The sequence below is a fragment of the Tupaia chinensis genome, unplaced genomic scaffold (genome assembly GCF_000334495.1).
Source record: "Tupaia chinensis unplaced genomic scaffold, TupChi_1.0 Scaffold000644_1, whole genome shotgun sequence".
Lineage (NCBI taxonomy): Eukaryota > Metazoa > Chordata > Mammalia > Scandentia > Tupaiidae > Tupaia > Tupaia belangeri.
The window spans coordinates 4,772,977-4,788,827 of record NW_006160165.1 but is presented as its reverse complement, the minus strand read 5'-3'; the positions used below and the strand labels follow the sequence as shown (position 1 = coordinate 4,788,827).

The 15,851-nt window shown below is 56.6% G+C and overlaps 1 protein-coding gene across 1 annotated transcript in view; it reads left to right on the top strand.

Annotated features, from left to right (window-relative positions):
* The window catches only part of COL4A1 (collagen type IV alpha 1 chain), a gene marked incomplete at its 5' end in the record, with an annotated part of 154,760 nt that overhangs the window by 119,723 nt on the left and 19,186 nt on the right, over positions 1-15,851 (top strand). The window contains 18 exon segments of the mRNA XM_027776198.1: positions 2,130-2,321; positions 2,780-2,948; positions 5,268-5,360; positions 5,439-5,543; positions 5,983-6,080; positions 6,631-6,781; positions 6,973-7,086; positions 8,259-8,426; positions 8,554-8,643; positions 9,407-9,559; positions 9,710-9,808; positions 9,894-9,983; positions 10,945-11,084; positions 11,806-11,932; positions 12,023-12,103; positions 12,557-12,655; positions 14,013-14,063; positions 15,799-15,851. Of these exon segments, the coding sequence (XP_027631999.1) occupies positions 2,130-2,321; positions 2,780-2,948; positions 5,268-5,360; positions 5,439-5,543; positions 5,983-6,080; positions 6,631-6,781; positions 6,973-7,086; positions 8,259-8,426; positions 8,554-8,643; positions 9,407-9,559; positions 9,710-9,808; positions 9,894-9,983; positions 10,945-11,084; positions 11,806-11,932; positions 12,023-12,103; positions 12,557-12,655; positions 14,013-14,063; positions 15,799-15,851 (2,073 nt within the window).

The following is a 15,851-nucleotide window of genomic DNA, read 5'->3' as shown; positions in this document are numbered from 1 at the left end:
GACAAAGAGGCTTTGGGGGCAAAGAAGCCACGGGAGACACAGGATCACGGAGGTCGCTTTTAGCAAAAATTAGATTTCTTCCTTTTACAAAACGATGGCTGGCGAGTCATCCTATTGCAGTGAAGTGGCGCTTTCTCACCCGAGGTCACCGTATTGGGAAGCTGTCTACGTGGGGGCTGAGGACAATCACCACCAAGTAGCTGTCCCAATATCTCCTTCGTTACAGACATCAGACACAGGAGAGAAAGCTCTGGTCCTTCCTACAGAGCCCCAAAGCAGGAGCAGAGAGAGGGCGGCAATGCAGAGCCCCCAGGGAGCCGAACCCCCTGCAGGAGGCCATCCGCTAGTGCAGGAGGCAGCCTGCGTGTGAAGGGCTCACAGAGGGTCAGACTCGGAGGGGCTCGCATTTGCACAGGGTCCATACAACCCGGAGAAGCCATCTAAACACACAGCACCTTCCAGCTAGCTCTTGGGCTTTCCGGGCCTCTCTGCCAGAATTTCTGGCCAGGTACTGGTGGAAGGCTTCTCTGGAATCTCAGGGGAGCACTCGTAGACCAGGCCCCGCTTGACTTCCCTGGCTATTACTAGATCCTCAGGGTACTGCCAGCTCGGGCCGGCCCACACCAGGTGCCGCTGCCCCGGAGACCTTCCTACCACAGCAGAGATGTTCCCTGCGTGGCCCACATTGGTAGCTGCTGGCTGGTATTAGCCACTGGGCTCTTTAAATGTGGCCGGCCTGAGTGAGAAACTGGAGTTTCCGTGTTTTTAACTTGAAATTTTGCATAGTACTGGACCGTAGAGAGCTGCCACCTACTGCCCACGCCTACCCTGGACCCTCGGTAGCTGCTGGGTGGTCTGGTCGTGTCTCCGGGAGGCGGTCTGCCCGCCCAGGGAGTGCGGGAGGTGGCTGTCCCCATGCTCGGCCGCCTTGTTTGAACCCCCTGCATGCATATGGCAGAAAAGGAAGCCAGCCGTCTGGGCTAGTCCCAGGGAAGCCGTGTGCCTGACCAGAACAGCCCACAGATCCACTCCGAGCCCTGGCTCCACGTCTGTCTTTGGGAGCTCCTGGCGCTCGTGGCACTCAACTGGTGCCGGGCTGAAGGAGGGTTTGCAGCCAGAACTGGATGGTCTGGGACCCCAGCGCCTGCGCTTTCTCTGTGGTCTTTTACGCATCACCCAGCGTCTTTTGGGATCAGCTTCCTCATCTGCTGAGTCATGTGTTCCTCACAGAGTTAAAGGCGAGGAATCTGGGCCTTTGTCTGATCTTCCACCTTCTTTCTCTGAGAGATCTGTACAGAGGGTGTGTGTGTGTGTGTGTGTGTGTGATTTGCACACATCTGAGAACCTTTCTAGTGGAAGTTGATGAAAAGGATTCAGATGAGCTGAGTTGTTGAGGGTGTAGGTTCTGCCAGGTGAGCAGGGCTCTGCAGCTGGCTTTGTCAGAGTGAGTGACTGGCAGTTAGAAGCCGTGGCCAGTTTCCCATGGACGACGCTGTCAGGGAGGCTGGAGGAGCCACCACTGCCGAGCACTGGCCTTTTGTGCGGATCCGACTTTAACTGAAAGCTGTTGCATTGTGTGTCTCGGGGGAGCCCAAGCGACTTCCCCGACCCCTAATTCCAGCGCTGGCCTCCTGCGCACTTCCCAGAGGTCCCTCTCAGTGGTGCCCTGGACGTCCTTATCTCCCGGAATTCGGGGTCTGAGCATAAGAGGAAACCCGAGGGGTCTCAGTTAGGACTGCCCTGGGAGAACAATGGCTGCTCCTGGCCTCGGCTGGCACCTCAACCACTGCCCACCCACAGAGCCGCGGCCCTGGTGTGTGGGCGCATGCCCGACTCCCGCGGCAGCGCCCTGCTCTGCTCGTCAGTGTGTAGGTCCTACGGGGCCTTTCTAAGACGTGGACGCCTGATACCATCGGTCTCCGTTTGGAATACCCGAGAAAGATTAGAGAAATACACAGCAGTGAGGTCAGACAGGGCGGAGTCACAGAGCTGGTGGCTTGAAAGAAAGTGAACTGAGCACACCAGCTCCCTCGGGAAGCCTTCCCCATTCCGTTGCTGTGTGCCATCATCACGTTGCTGTGTACCGTGGGTGGATTCTTCTGTGGCTTCACGAGGCTTTGTTCTTACAGGGACCGCAAGGTGCACCAGGGCTGATGGGCCAGCCTGGAGCCAAGGGCGAACCTGGAGAGATTTATTTCGACTTGCGGCTCAAAGGGGACAAAGGAGACCCAGGTTTTCCAGGACAGCCTGGGATGCCTGGGAGAGCAGGCCTGCCTGGGAGAGACGGCCACCCAGGTCTTCCTGGCCCCAAGGGCTCCCCGGTACGTGTTTCCAGCCTTCAAACACGCGCGTTGTAATGTGGGTCTGCCAAGGACACGGAAGCGAATGGTTTGGGTCGTGCCAATGCTCCCCACCCCCACTTGGCCGGTGGTCGGTGTAAATGGACTTGATCGTTCACGTGTGGGGAGCAGATACGCTTTTCCCCTCGGATGGGAGACAAAAACCCAAGTGTTAGTGTTGACGCTCTCCTGTAAAAGAAGGTTCCAGATGTAATTGACTACACCACTCTCTGAAGCCTCCCTCCTTACTCAGGGCAAGGGAGGAGAATGACTACTCAGCTTACAGAAAGGACTGTCAGTGTCACGGATTAACTCTAGGCCGGCCTCGGGGGGGAGGGTAAATAACTGGTGGGTAAATAACTGTTTGTTTTCCCTGCAGAGGACAGACTGCAGCCTGGGTGTGGGCCATCAGCTGATAACGGTCTCCCCCTTTCACGCAGGGCTCAGTAGGACTGAAAGGAGAACGAGGCCCCCCTGGAGGAGTCGGATTCCCTGGCAGCCGTGGTGACGTCGGCCCCCCAGGGCCCCCAGGGTTTGGTCCTATTGGCCCTGTGGGTGACAAAGGACAAGCAGGCTTCCCTGGAAGCCCTGGCTCCCCAGGCCTGCCAGGTGAGGCCCGAGCCCCTCGAAGCTCTGCATGGGGCTCAGACACACAGAGGCAGGCATGGGTTTCAGTCCTTCCAGGAAGGGGCGTGACCTCGGCGAGTCCTGCCTGGGACTCTCCGTCCCGCGTATGTGGGCAGGGAGCGTGGGGTCTGTCTGCAGAGTCGCATCTTACAGATGGCTTTCCTCATCACTAAGTGGGTAGGTACGGCCCGGCTGGAGTCAGCCTTCCACATACTGGTCAGACCCCTGCTTTTCCCTGACCAGCCACCCGTTTGGGCCTCTATGTGCCCTGAGCAGGGCCACCACCTTCCTGGGACCGACTCTACAGTGAGCCCCAGCCTCACAGTGGCTGTTTAACTGCTGGTTTCAGCCGTGTGCTGACTCCCTGAGTGGTCTGTGTGCCAAGCGCAGTGCTAAGTGTTGACGAGTTGGTGGCGAGACGGTTGTGTCCTTGCTGTCCTGCACCCCGTCCTCTGGCAGGGACACAGTGCAAAACCTGTCACCTGCACAGTCCTTAGCTGCACGTGGTCCCAGGAAGACGTGGCGGTCCTGCCATTCCCTAGAAAGCCCGGGAAGGGGAAGAGCAGCCAGGGATGCATTGTGTGTAGAGGAGGGAAGGGAGTGTGTGTTAATAGGACGTTTTTAAAAGGACTTGGAGTGATTAGAAAGATGAGACAGGGCCAGCAGATGGCGTAATGGTTACGTTGCTGGACTCCCAGGCAGTCGACTGCATTTCCAGTCCGCAATGGGCAGCTTAAAATCACACTGGGCGTGTGTGTGTGCATGCCCAAAATCCTGACAAGAGAATGGAGAAGAAGGGACTGAGGCCTGGCCATCCCCCTTCGGGGGTGGTTTCTTGCTTTCTTTCTCTCTGGTGAGTGCACACATCCTATAGCAAAAATCTTTCTCAAAAAAAAAAAAAGTGAAAAATCCCTTGAAAAATACAGTCATTACTAGCAGGGTCATCACAGTATCCAGCAGAGCGACGTGAGGTGCTCGCACTCTGACCTCTGGGCTCACTCCTCTGCGGATTCTGCCCCAGCCACCCACTTAGCCCAAGTTTTCCTGTCCCCATCAGGGACTGTGACTTCCTTATTAAGACATGGTGTAAAGTTCGTAAGCGTTCCACATAGGAATCGTTGGTGGGCTCTGCTGGGAGTCCAAGGGCGGAGGGTGCTGTGTCCGAACCTCGCCGTAGTCTTGTTTGTGCACTCACTGAGTACTTAGCACCGAGTTCCAGTCCCACCGAGAGCGGCTCTGTCCAGCGAGGGCCCCATGCGTGTCTTTAGGAGTCCTTCGGAGGCAGGGAAGTCTGGGTTCGAGGGTTTGGTTTAGAACAACCCTTGCAGAACTGGGGAAGGGAACTGGGGTCACTCTCCTCCTGGCTCCTGATTCCAGCATGAACGAGTCGATCCTCTGTACCGGCGGCAGCTGTGCCTGCAGAGCTGTGGGAAGGAATCGCTTTCCTTTTGGCTACAAACTACCAACAGAAAAACCGAGGGGATGCATTCACCTCTGGGGGTCCGCAATGCCCTTGATCAGACACCCTCTCTGGGGTCCTGGGCCTCCAGACCCCCCGCTTTTCGATCACAAAGCTGACCTGCGGTGACGTGGGAGCTGCGTTAATCCTGGTGACCGCGAAGCTGGCCTGCGGGGGCGTGCGGCCTGCTGCTCAGTCAGCGGGCATGTCCAGAGTCCTAGCTAAGGCGTGTGCAGGCTGTTCTGGGAGGCCCGCACATCCTGACTCTTCCAGGTAATGCAGGGCTCCTACACGGATTCCTGATCCCACTGGCCTGTCTCAGCAGCTGAACCCCCACACCCAGTGGCCCTCCCAGGCCCAGACGCCTGGGTGAACTCTGGCTGTGCCTTCCGGAGAGTGGGTGACGCGTGGCCACCACGAATCGTGTTGTCCCCACTGGAGGGTTTACTGCAGGATGATGGAACTGAGGTCCACCCGGGGGCAACGCGGAAGTGGGCTGTCTGAAATGCTGAGGAAGAGCAGTGGCGTGTTTTGATTCTCAAGGTGGGCTAATTAAGAAATTGCCCAAGGCCGTCCCGTTTTCTGTTAGTGTAGATTTTTTTAGCTTTTCCTGATTCGGATATGGACTCTTAGGGAATTCTTGTGTCAATCAAGTAGCTCAGAGATTTCGGAGGTGTGTTTTGGGAAGAAGAGGAGCTTTCATTTGAAAGATTCTAGAAACCTAGCAGGGAGAGGCGAGGCATGTGGACGGAGGCTCTTCTGTCGTGGCACACACACACCGAGCAGTTGTGCAGTGGGAGCGGTGTGGTCACTCACACCTGCTTGGTGTTGCCTTCCCCCAGGTCCGAAGGGTGAAGCGGGGGCGGTCGTGCCCTTACCTGGGCCCCCTGGGGCAGACGGCCTTCCGGGTTCTTCAGGATTCCCAGGACCCCAAGGTAGGTTGACCTCACCGCTGTGGCTGCCGTGGGCGCTGCTCATGTGGAATCCCGCCCTGACTGTTCTTTCTCCCACAGGTGACCGAGGCTTTCCCGGAGCTCCGGGCAGGCCAGGCCAGCCTGGAGAGAAGGGTGCTGTGGGCCAGCCAGGGATCGGGTTTCCGGGGCCCCCAGGTCCCAAAGGTAAGCCCTGGGCCCGGTGTTGTGTCCTCCCTGAGAGCGGTAGGAAGGCCGTCGGGGTCTTGGGTCTGGTTAGAAACAGGTCGGGTGTGGCCGAGCTGCAGCTGTGACAGAGGCTGTGGGGACACCATCTGTGGGGTCTTGGCGGGCAGCCAAGGGCTCCCTGCCTCCCTGGGGAACAGGACAGGAAAGCCGAGTTTGAAGTGAGTCAGACAAGGAAGAAAGCGTAGATGTGATGGGGAGAGAGCGCGCGGGACTGGAAGGGGCAGCATCGCACCGCACCTCAGGACAGGGCGGCCTCAGCTCCCCTCTGAGAGTCACCTGAAGGGCTTCCTCCTGCCCACCCTCTCCACCCGGCGCAGTGCGCTGGGGAAGTGCAGAAGCGAAGGAGGAGGTGGGGATGGGCTTCTTGCGGTGATGTCTCTTAAACCCTTGGAAACAGGTGTCGACGGCCTGCCTGGAGATGTGGGGCCTCCGGGGACCCCGGGTCGCCCAGGATTTAATGGCTTGCCTGGCAGCCCAGGTGCACCGGGCCAGAAGGTGGGTATCGAGCACGTCGTGGTCAGTGGCCCTTTCCCCGCACCTGGTGTCAACTGCACACAGTGTGGCTTCTCAACCATGAAGTTCTCAGAGCTCAGAGCACGTGGCATGGAATATTTTGAAGAGAATCATTTGTTTCCATTTTATGAAATCTTATGACATTTTCTTTCATGTGCTTCTGCGGGGCCTCGGTGTAAAATGTGTTTCCGTTGTAAGTGGCAGGCAGACGCTGTTAGAAAGCCACTGGCCACGGGGCTGAGTGCAGCGCTTCTCCGCTCAGCTCTGCCGGCCTCGGCCCCGTAATTCCGTAATTCCGTGGTGGGGCTGCCTATGTCTGGAAGCTTGGTTTTCCTTTTTTGTAAAACACGGGTCCCTGCCTTTGGGGCTTGTGGTGAGATTGAAAAGGACTGAGTGTAAGGAAACGTCAGGAGATTTCGGAAGGGGTGAACGGAGGCCACTCCTGCCGAGCGCGTGGTGTCGGCGGCCTCTGCTCATGCCGCTGGCCCCTAAGCATTCTGACTTTGCTTCTCCATGCTTTGGGAATCTTCAGGGTGAGCCTGGAATTGGTTTACCGGGACTCAAAGGACTGCCAGGTCTCCCCGGCATCCCTGGCACACCTGGGGAGAAGGGGAACGTCGGGGGCCCAGGCGTGCCCGGAGAGCATGGAGTTGTCGGACCCCCTGGGCTTCAGGGCATCAGAGGTAACCGCACAGGCCATCTGGACGGCTCGGGGCCGGGCATGTCCGCTTGTGTGTCTCCGAGCACCGCCAGGTGCTTAGTCCCCAGCCCTGGCAGGTCAGGCTTCCTGCCGTCTGACCTGGGGAACATGTGGGCAGTGGGCTGTGGCACATGCAGGGGTCCCTGCACCGTTCACTCCCTTCCCCCTCCTCAGGTGACCCAGGGCCTCCTGGATTGCAAGGCCCTGTAGGATCTCCAGGAGCTCCAGGACTCGGCCCCCCCGGCGCTATGGGCCCCCCCGGAGGTCAGGGACCGCCGGGGTCATCAGGTAATGTGTCTGTCTCTTCTAGAATTCTCTCTTCTCAGGGCATGCGCGCGGTGGGAGAAAGATGGCGCTGGAGTCTATGTGACGGGGAGGGAAGCAGAATTAAATAAGGGGAGGACAGTAAGCCCAGCTAAGGGACTAGTGTGGTGTTTGTGCAGACGTAGTCGTCTGTTTCCCCGCACCCCAGCTTGGGTGCTGCAGAAGGCACCTCTCCTTTCTGTTCAATAGCTTGGACATTTTACTCAAAACGATGGCCCTCTGCTATCTTTCAGGAGGGTTGGTAAACTGTGGATAGTTAGGTTCGAGCCTAGACGCCAGCTTTGCCTTTAATAATGATCTTAGAATTAGAGGCAGCGGGAACCAGCAGTTAGCGTAATGGCTATGTCACTGGACTCCCACGTAGTCGACCGTGGTTTGCGTCCTGGACCCGGTGGCTTAAAACTCACGCCAGGCACGTGTGCATGCGTGCCCAAGATCCTGAGAGAAGAATGGAGGAGAAGGGATTGTGGTGTGACCATCCCCCCGGGGGGTGATTTCTCGCTTTCTGTCTCTATGTCTCTCTCTGTCTGTCTGGTGAGTGCATGCGCCCTATGGTGAAAATTTCTCAAAAAAAAAAAAAAAAAAAAAAAATTAGAGGCAGCAGGTGTCGTGGCTGTGAAGGCACTGGAGTCTCACATGGCTAATAGCAGTTTAAGTCCCAGACCTGGCTGCTTGGAAGTCATGCCGGGCACGTGTGCATGCTTGTCCCAGATCCCAAGAGGAGAATGGAGAAGGGATTATGGCGTGGTCATCCCTCCTGCGGGGCACAAGCCGCCCTATGGCAGAGATAAAACCCGTCATCATCGTCACCCTAGAGCTGAGATGGCGAAGCAGCAGAGGGTGAAACAGGCCATGCGAAGTCGACCTGGAGGTCACCGTTTGGAGGACCGCGGGGAGGCTGGGCGGGGGACTTTGCGTGGTGTCGCTATTAATGACAGAAAAGAGTTTTTTCTTTTGGGACATTGCTCATCCCGAGTGCCTTGATGACTGCTGACACCATGTCTTCGAGGTGTCCCAGACCCCAATGTGGGTGTGGCCACGTGCTTTCTGCAGAGAGCACCTGTGAGGCAGGGTGAAGCGCACTGCAAAGCACGCCAGGGTTCTGATAATGCTCCTTGCGCTCCACCCACCCTCAGGTCCCCCTGGCATCAAAGGAGAGAAAGGATTCCCCGGATTCCCCGGACTCGACATGCCAGGCCCCAAAGGAGACAAAGGAGCCCAAGGGCTTCCCGGCCTGACAGGACAGTCGGGGCTCCCTGGCCTTCCTGGACAGCAGGGGACGCCTGGATTGCCCGGGTTTCCAGGTAAATGGCTTCTGAGCTGCTTTCTGGACCAAGAATGGGGATGGGCCTCACGCCTTCGTGTAACGCCTCAGCGTTTGCCATTGCTGCTCTGCTAAGGGGACGTCACCGTCCTTCTGTTTGGTCGCAGGTCCCAAGGGAGAAATGGGCGTCATGGGGACCCCCGGGCAGCCGGGATCACCAGGACCAGTGGGCACTCCAGGATTACCGGGTGAAAAAGGTGAGAAAGCTGAGAATTCCAGAAAGCTCGTCCATGTCTTGATGTCTTTTGGGGAATGCGCAAGTGGTCACAGTAGCTCATTTCAAAAGGCCGATGACATGACCAGTGAGGTCGGGCCTCCTTCCACTGGGACTGCACACGCGGGTGCCGGGGACTAAGGCCTGGGTCCTGCTGAGCACGCGGGGAACCAGGAGAAGACGGGCCGTGCTTCCTGGTGCAGCCAAGATTCCTTTTATGCGAAATGGGGGACTCTTCAGTGGTGAGAGGGCTCAGGAGCCAGTTCCTTAGAGCTGAACTCTGAAGTGGTAAATTTGCATGCCCTCATTTTATTTCATAATGTGTTACTTGAAATGAGTCCGAACATTCTTTCTGAAGACGTTGACTTTCACTGTGAGACCTGGGAGTTTAGTAGATAGGACAGCCCCCGTTCTGTGGTTCTGTGTGGGACGAGGGGCCAGTAACAGGGATGGCATTTAGGAAGGAGAACGTGTACATCACCTAGGACCAACAAGCTAGTAGGAGAACTGGGAGCAAACCATGAAAAGCTCTCTAGCTAGTAGGAGAACTGGGAGCAAACCATGAATTTGAGAAAGCTCTCGGGGCTCGTTTACCTGGGGTCAGCTCTCCCATGCACTTAGGCACTGGCCAGCTAATGTTTATGGACAGGCCATTAGTCCCTTCGGCCTTCTTTGACAGAATGCCAAACGCTGCCACCCAGTCTGATACAGGGCCAATTCTCACTGGGCACCTTCTTCCTTTGCAGGGGACCATGGCTTCCCAGGATCCTCAGGACCCAGGGGAGATCCAGGCTTCAAAGGCGATAAGGGGGACGTGGGCCTCCCTGGCAAGCCTGGGTCAATGGACAAAGTGGACATGGGCAGCATGAAGGGGCAGAAGGGAGACCAAGGAGAAAAAGGTGCGTTGGGGCAAGCCCTGAGCCACCGAGGCCCACGGGGGGCCTGACCAGGGCGCTTGCCCTCCGTACGCAGCACCTGGCCAGCCTGCATCTTGTCCCGGTTGGTTTCTGATGCAGACATGGTCATTGTCACTTCCCTCTGGTATGTAGGCCAAGTCGGACCCACTGGTGATAAAGGATCCCGAGGAGATCCTGGAAGCCCAGGAGTTCCTGGAAAGGATGGGCAACCCGGGCAGCCTGGACAGCAAGGTACTGGGGCGCTCATGCTGAGGAGGGGCCCCAGCTCTCTCCATGGACGTCCACCTGCTGGACTCCCGTCTCCTTCTTCCTCTAGGACCTAAAGGCGATCCAGGTATAAGCGGAACCCCAGGTGCTCCAGGACTTCCTGGACCGAAAGGATCAGTCGGTGGAATGGGCCTGCCAGGTAAGCGGTTTGGGAGGAAGTCTGCACAGGTGCAGGGGACTGGCCGGGCGCACATGCAGAATGAGAGCCCGACAGAGGGCACGGTCCAGGCCATCGCGTCGCCTGCATGAGTTCATGCCCTCAGCTCTGTGCGGGCTCCGGTTAGGGGTGGAGGGCGCTATGGTGATGGTATGGCCATGGCTGAAATTCCCATTTGACAGAATAAAACATGGTGGGCCATACATACACCGTCAACTCCTGATTATCTCCAAGTGACTCATCCACTTGGCTAGTGTCTCCCCAGAAAGTGTCCGGTTCTCCATGTGGGTGATCTAAGCCCTTACCGTCAGGTCAGGAGGATCCCCAACTCCCCCACCTGCCCTGCACTGGCCTTCACTTCGCCCTGAGTGCTCCCCAGTGATAGTGGGCAGAAAGAGAAGGGACGAGGGCAGGAACCGAGGGAGTCTGCTGAGGACGGGTCAGCAGGTACTGTGGCCCAGGACCCACCTAGAAAGGCTCACGGTTCTTTGCGTCTTCTCCTAAGTCTTCACACGGTGCTGTAAGCCTTGTGTTTGGAATAGAAGCATCTAGCTCATTTACACCTATTTATAATTAGGTCTGGCTCCCAGGCACCTTTCAGAACTGAGTCTCCATTTACCCTTCACTATCCCTCCTACTCGTTTGACTACCGAGAGTTGGTTTACAGCAATGGACATGACAGCTATCTTTTAGACTGTCAAGAAAGGAAATATTTGAAGCAGTTCATCTATTTCTTCTCTCTCTCAAAAAACGACGGCCTTTAAAGGACAAGAGAAACCTCTTGCCTCTGACGTGATGGGGTGATTGAAATGCAGCTGGGTCTTCTGCAGAAAGCAGTTGCAGTCTCTTACTTCATTCCTGGCTGCTTGTCGAGGTGCTGCTTTATTTTTAGTATTAGCACCAGCTGACCCCGTATCGCTGCTTCGATCGTTTGCAATTTCAGGAACACCTGGAGAAAAAGGTGCACCTGGCATCCCTGGCCCGCAGGGGGTCCCTGGCTTACCCGGAGAGAAAGGAGCAAAAGGAGTGAAAGGGCAGGCGGGTCTGCCTGGCATCGGGATTCCCGGGCGGCCTGGTGACAAGGTGAGCGCCTCCCACATGGCCCTGTCCTGTCCCTCCCGCCCAGAAGGAGCTGCCTCGTGAGAAACTTGCGAGTATGTCAGTATATCTGGTGCATCAGAGCTCTCGGGCCCCAGTGCAGTGGGGCTCCTCTCCCTCCTTCTGCTCTCTACCAGCCCCCAGGGGAGAATCTAGAAACTGGCGAGAGCTGGGGGAGGGCGTGAGCTATTCCGAGAGGAAAAAAGGGCAGAGGAGCAGAAAGAAGAACACAGCAGGTAGACCAAGACAGCCGACTGGCTTTTAAGTTCCCTCTGCTCTCAGAAGTGGGCTTTTTTTTGGGGAGAGATTTTCACTATAGGGCGCGTGCGCTCGCCAGACAGACAGACAGAGACATAGACACAGAAAGCAAGAAATCTCACCCCCCGGGGGGATGGTCATGCCGCAAACCCTTCTCCTCCATTCTCCTCTCGGGGTCTTGGGCACACACGCACACACGCCCGGGGTGAGTTTTAAGCCACCGAGTCCGGGCCGCGAACCGCGGTCGACTATGTGGGAATCCAGCAACATAGCCGTTATGCTAACTGCTGGTTCCCTCAGAAGTGTGCTTTGATTCTTTGGTGAAAAATCTGGAAGTGGAATTCTGCAATGCCGTGTTCACTGCCCCAGAATGTACCCTCTTCTCCAGAATGTGCCCATGACACGTCCTGGGACATGTGTGGAATCAAGATGCCTGTTTCACTTGCAGGGAGACCGAGGGATGGCAGGTTTCCCCGGAAGCCCCGGAGAGAAGGGAGAGAAGGGCAGCACTGGGACCCCAGGGATTCCAGGGTCTCCAGGCCTGAAGGGGTCTCCAGGGAGTGTCGGCTACCCAGGTAAATGAATTCTACTTCCCCAGTGTGAGCTCTGAGGAAGACAAAGGGAAGCGTAGCTGAAGCGCAGTCTGATATTTTGTTCTTCCTTAGGGAATCCTGGGCTGCCTGGAGAAAAAGGTGACAAAGGCCTGCCGGGACTGGATGGCATTCCTGGAGCCAAAGGAGAGTCAGGTAGAGGCCCTCCTCAGAATGCACTGGGTGGCAGTGGGGAGCAGCCAGGGATAGGAAATCGGCCTCCAGGGAGTTTCCAGCACAGTGTGCACCAGCCCCTGTGACGCTGCTGCAGGGGGTGAGGGCCAGCTGGTCCTCCCCCACCTCTCGAACAGCCAAGCTCCAGGAGAGGCTTATGGGGTGTTTCTGAGATCCTACCACTGTTGGGAGCTAGGGCCCCGAATCTCCTAACTGTTCCTAGCAAGGGAACATTTAGTAATTCTTTTCCATTTCACCAGCTTCTGTGGGCTGGGGTCCATGTTACTGCTAACAGCATGGAGGATCCTTTCTGAAGGGATGGCAGAAAGCCTGGGGGGAGCCAGCCATGCTCAGAAGGGAGGGGAGCAGCTCCCCGATAGAATGGCAGAAACTGACCATTTCATGTAAGTGACTGATGTGACCTTTGTCTTGGAGGCCTTCCTGGGAAACCTGGCCCCATGGGCCCAGCTGGCCAGAAAGGGGAGCCGGGCAGTGATGGAATCCCAGGGTCAGCAGGAGAGAAAGGCGAACCAGGTATGTCCCACCTTCCTAGTCCTTCAGAACCAGCATCGTCTGCTCCTGGACACTGCACGTTATGTGGACAGCGCTGGGCATGAGCAACACTTCCACATACGTCTGAGAACTGTGTAAACCTCGGTGTGGACGTGAATGGCAGGGTCGGATAAAAGAGGGGGAAAGGAGGGTATTCGTTTATTCTACATATACGTATGGGCACCTACCCTCGAAATGACCTGAGCCCTCAGTGATGAGCCACAGAAAACTGTTTTTTTAGAATATGGTACTCGCCAAGAGTTCTCCCTTGTGTCTGCTATGACAAAACAAAACAAAACTCCCTCCTCTGCACAGCATTTTTCCCATTCGAGAAGCAGTCCTGGGTATTTGTTGGCCCCTGAATCTAGTCCTGTCTCTGTGGGAGGGCTGCAACTTGGTCAGAAGTGCCAGCTGTCAGCTGTGATGACGACAGTCACATAGGCAGTAATTCTCACACGACATGCACGCAGGTGCTAAACACACAGTCCGAAACGGGCTGCCCTGAGCTGGAGGCAGAGGAAGGGGCGCCAAGGGCGTCCCGTGCTGCTCGCACCGGCCTTCTTACGGCCATCGTTTTCATTCTCCACACCTTCTACTTAGAGCTACGCGTTCATTTTCCTATGAAGACAGTTCCAAAGATACGTGTCCATCCTTCTCTCACACTCTCACCTCCAGCCCTTCGCTCACATGTGCGGTCTGCCCAGGGTCTGCCACCTACGTGTCTGACTCTCCCACCCTCTTTAAACACAGGACATAGTTGGGAAACGTGGTTTGAGAAAAGCCAATTTGCTCATCTCCAGACAATCGTGGAAAATAGACTCATTTGCATATACCACTTCTGCTATAATGGCTCCGAACTATTTAGGAAAAAGCACTAAAATAGGGACCAGCAGTTAGCATAATGGCTATGTCGCTGGACTTCCACGTAGCTGACTGTGGTTCGAGTCCCGGACCCGGCAGCTTAAACTCATGCCGAGTGCGTGTATGCATGCCCAAGATCCCAAGAGGAGAATGGAGAAGGGATTACAGCGTGGCCTCACCCTGGGGGGTGATTTCTCACTTTCTGTCTCTCTGTCTCTCTCTGTCTTTCTGGCGAGAGCACGCGCCCTATAGCAAAAACCTCCCCCCCCCCAAAAAAAAAGCACTAAAATAGAAATACCCAGTCAAGGGCATTTTATAACAACCGTAGTAATATAATTTCCTTCTGAAGGTGCGATGAACTAACTTCCACGTATTTTACAAATACGTGTGGGTTTATTATGGAGTTGCTCTGCTTGGTTCTAGTCCTGAAGACTAGTGTTCAAGTGAAGGAGACACTGCTTTTACCCTCATCTTATAGGTCTACCAGGAAGAGGAGTCCCAGGGTTTCCCGGGTCCAAAGGAGACAAAGGTACTGTTTGTTCAACATGCTCTTCTCTTCAGCTCGCCCTGCTGCAGGCTCACGGGCAGGGCAGGCACGAGCGTCCGCAGCCCCCGCCCAGTCTGTCAGCAAGGCCACCCCTGCAGGGGCAGCGTGCGCTGGGCAGAGGGCGGTGTGCATCTAGTTCACACCTGAGGTGGCACAGTGCATTACAGAAACTTTCACTTGACTCACTTCCTAAAGTGGGGTGGCCGGGAGCCTGTGACTGAGATGAGGAAGTCACTGGAGTATCGGAACTGTTACTTTCTGAGGCCAGCTCCAAACCTCCCACCACGTGGGCTAAACACCGAGCACAGCTGGGAGCTGGTAGAGCTCAAAGATGTCGTCTTGTCCCTCAGAGACATCACATTTCATGAGAAGGAAAAGGCGACATAGTAACCTCAGGAGCTGTGAGCCACGGAGTGATGGACGAGCGAGCACGTGGCCCAGGCTGAGGGGGCGCACATGCTGCACCAGTCGGGGGAGGATGGGGGTTCTGGGGGTCAGGAAGTGGTAGTCAGGTCTGGGCTGCAGCGGTGCAGGCAGCCTGGGCTGCTTACTCGGCAGAAGCAGTGCAGGAACCCCGTACACCCCATCTCCTGTGCCCTGAGACCAGCCCAGGTGCACAGTCCTGGGTTAGCAAGGGCAGAAAGGGGGCAGGGCCAGCCACTGAGAAGGGGCTTCTCCCCCTTCACCATAATTCACAGATCCCTGCGCTCACCAGCCCGGGGCCGGTGGTCGGCGTGGATGCTGGGCCGCGTGCCCGTGCCCTGCCGCAGAGCCCGTCCCCCAGCTGCCCAGTCCCGCATGGCCCGTGCGCCCTCCTGCCCACGACAGCGATTCGGGCGCTGATTGGCTCCTTGGCCTTGCAGCACAACGGGAACCGTAGAGGCCATGGGCTGCTTTCCGTCTCTGTGTTTCATTTTCTTGCCATTTTTTTTCAGTAACCTTGAACTAGCCTAGCATTTGGTATTCTTATTAGCAAGTTTTGGGTAGTATGCCAAGGCTAAGCAAGGTTTTTATCCCCTACACGCGTTGACGTTTTACCATTTAGAACAGCCTGTTGAGGTATCACTGACAGACATAAGGCTAAGATGTGAAGTGTACAGGTCGATAAGTCTTGGTGTGTGCACGCAGCCATGAAACGTCACGCCCAAGAAGAGAGCGTGTCTGTCACCTGGGGAGTGCCTGTGGTGCTATGTAACTCCGCCCATCTGCCCCCTCCCCGGGTCTCGGCGGCCTTTGACCTGCTTCCTGGAACTACAGAGCAGCGCTTTCTAGAACTGCATAGAAACGTGCTCTCTGGGCTGGCTTCCTTCCCGTGGGGCACTGGGTTCGTGATTCACCTGGGCTGCGCCTTGCAGCTGTCGTTCGCCCCTTTCCGCCGAGTGGGTCCTCGGTGTGGATGGAGCTCCGCCCGCTCCGTCCACACGATGCCGGCACGGGCCCTTCCCAGCCATGTGTCGCTTGTGACCTTTCTAAGCACAGCCGATGGTCTCAGAGTCTGCAGAACCATAGCCAGGTCTCGGCAGTCCTGGCTCTCTCTCTGGGAGCCCAGTGTGTTGTCGAGACAGAGGCAGAGCACAGAACCCCTGCCCCAGTTTCCGCTGGCCCTGGGGGCCCTCTGAGGGGTGCTGGGGTGGAGCCGCCTCCCAGGACCACACTCAGGACACTGCCTGCCGTTCTGCCTTGCTTTGCCGCGCGCTCATATGTCTTTCTTGTTTAGGTTCAAAGGGCGATGTGGGCTTCCCAGGATTGGCCGGGAGTCCAGGCATTCCT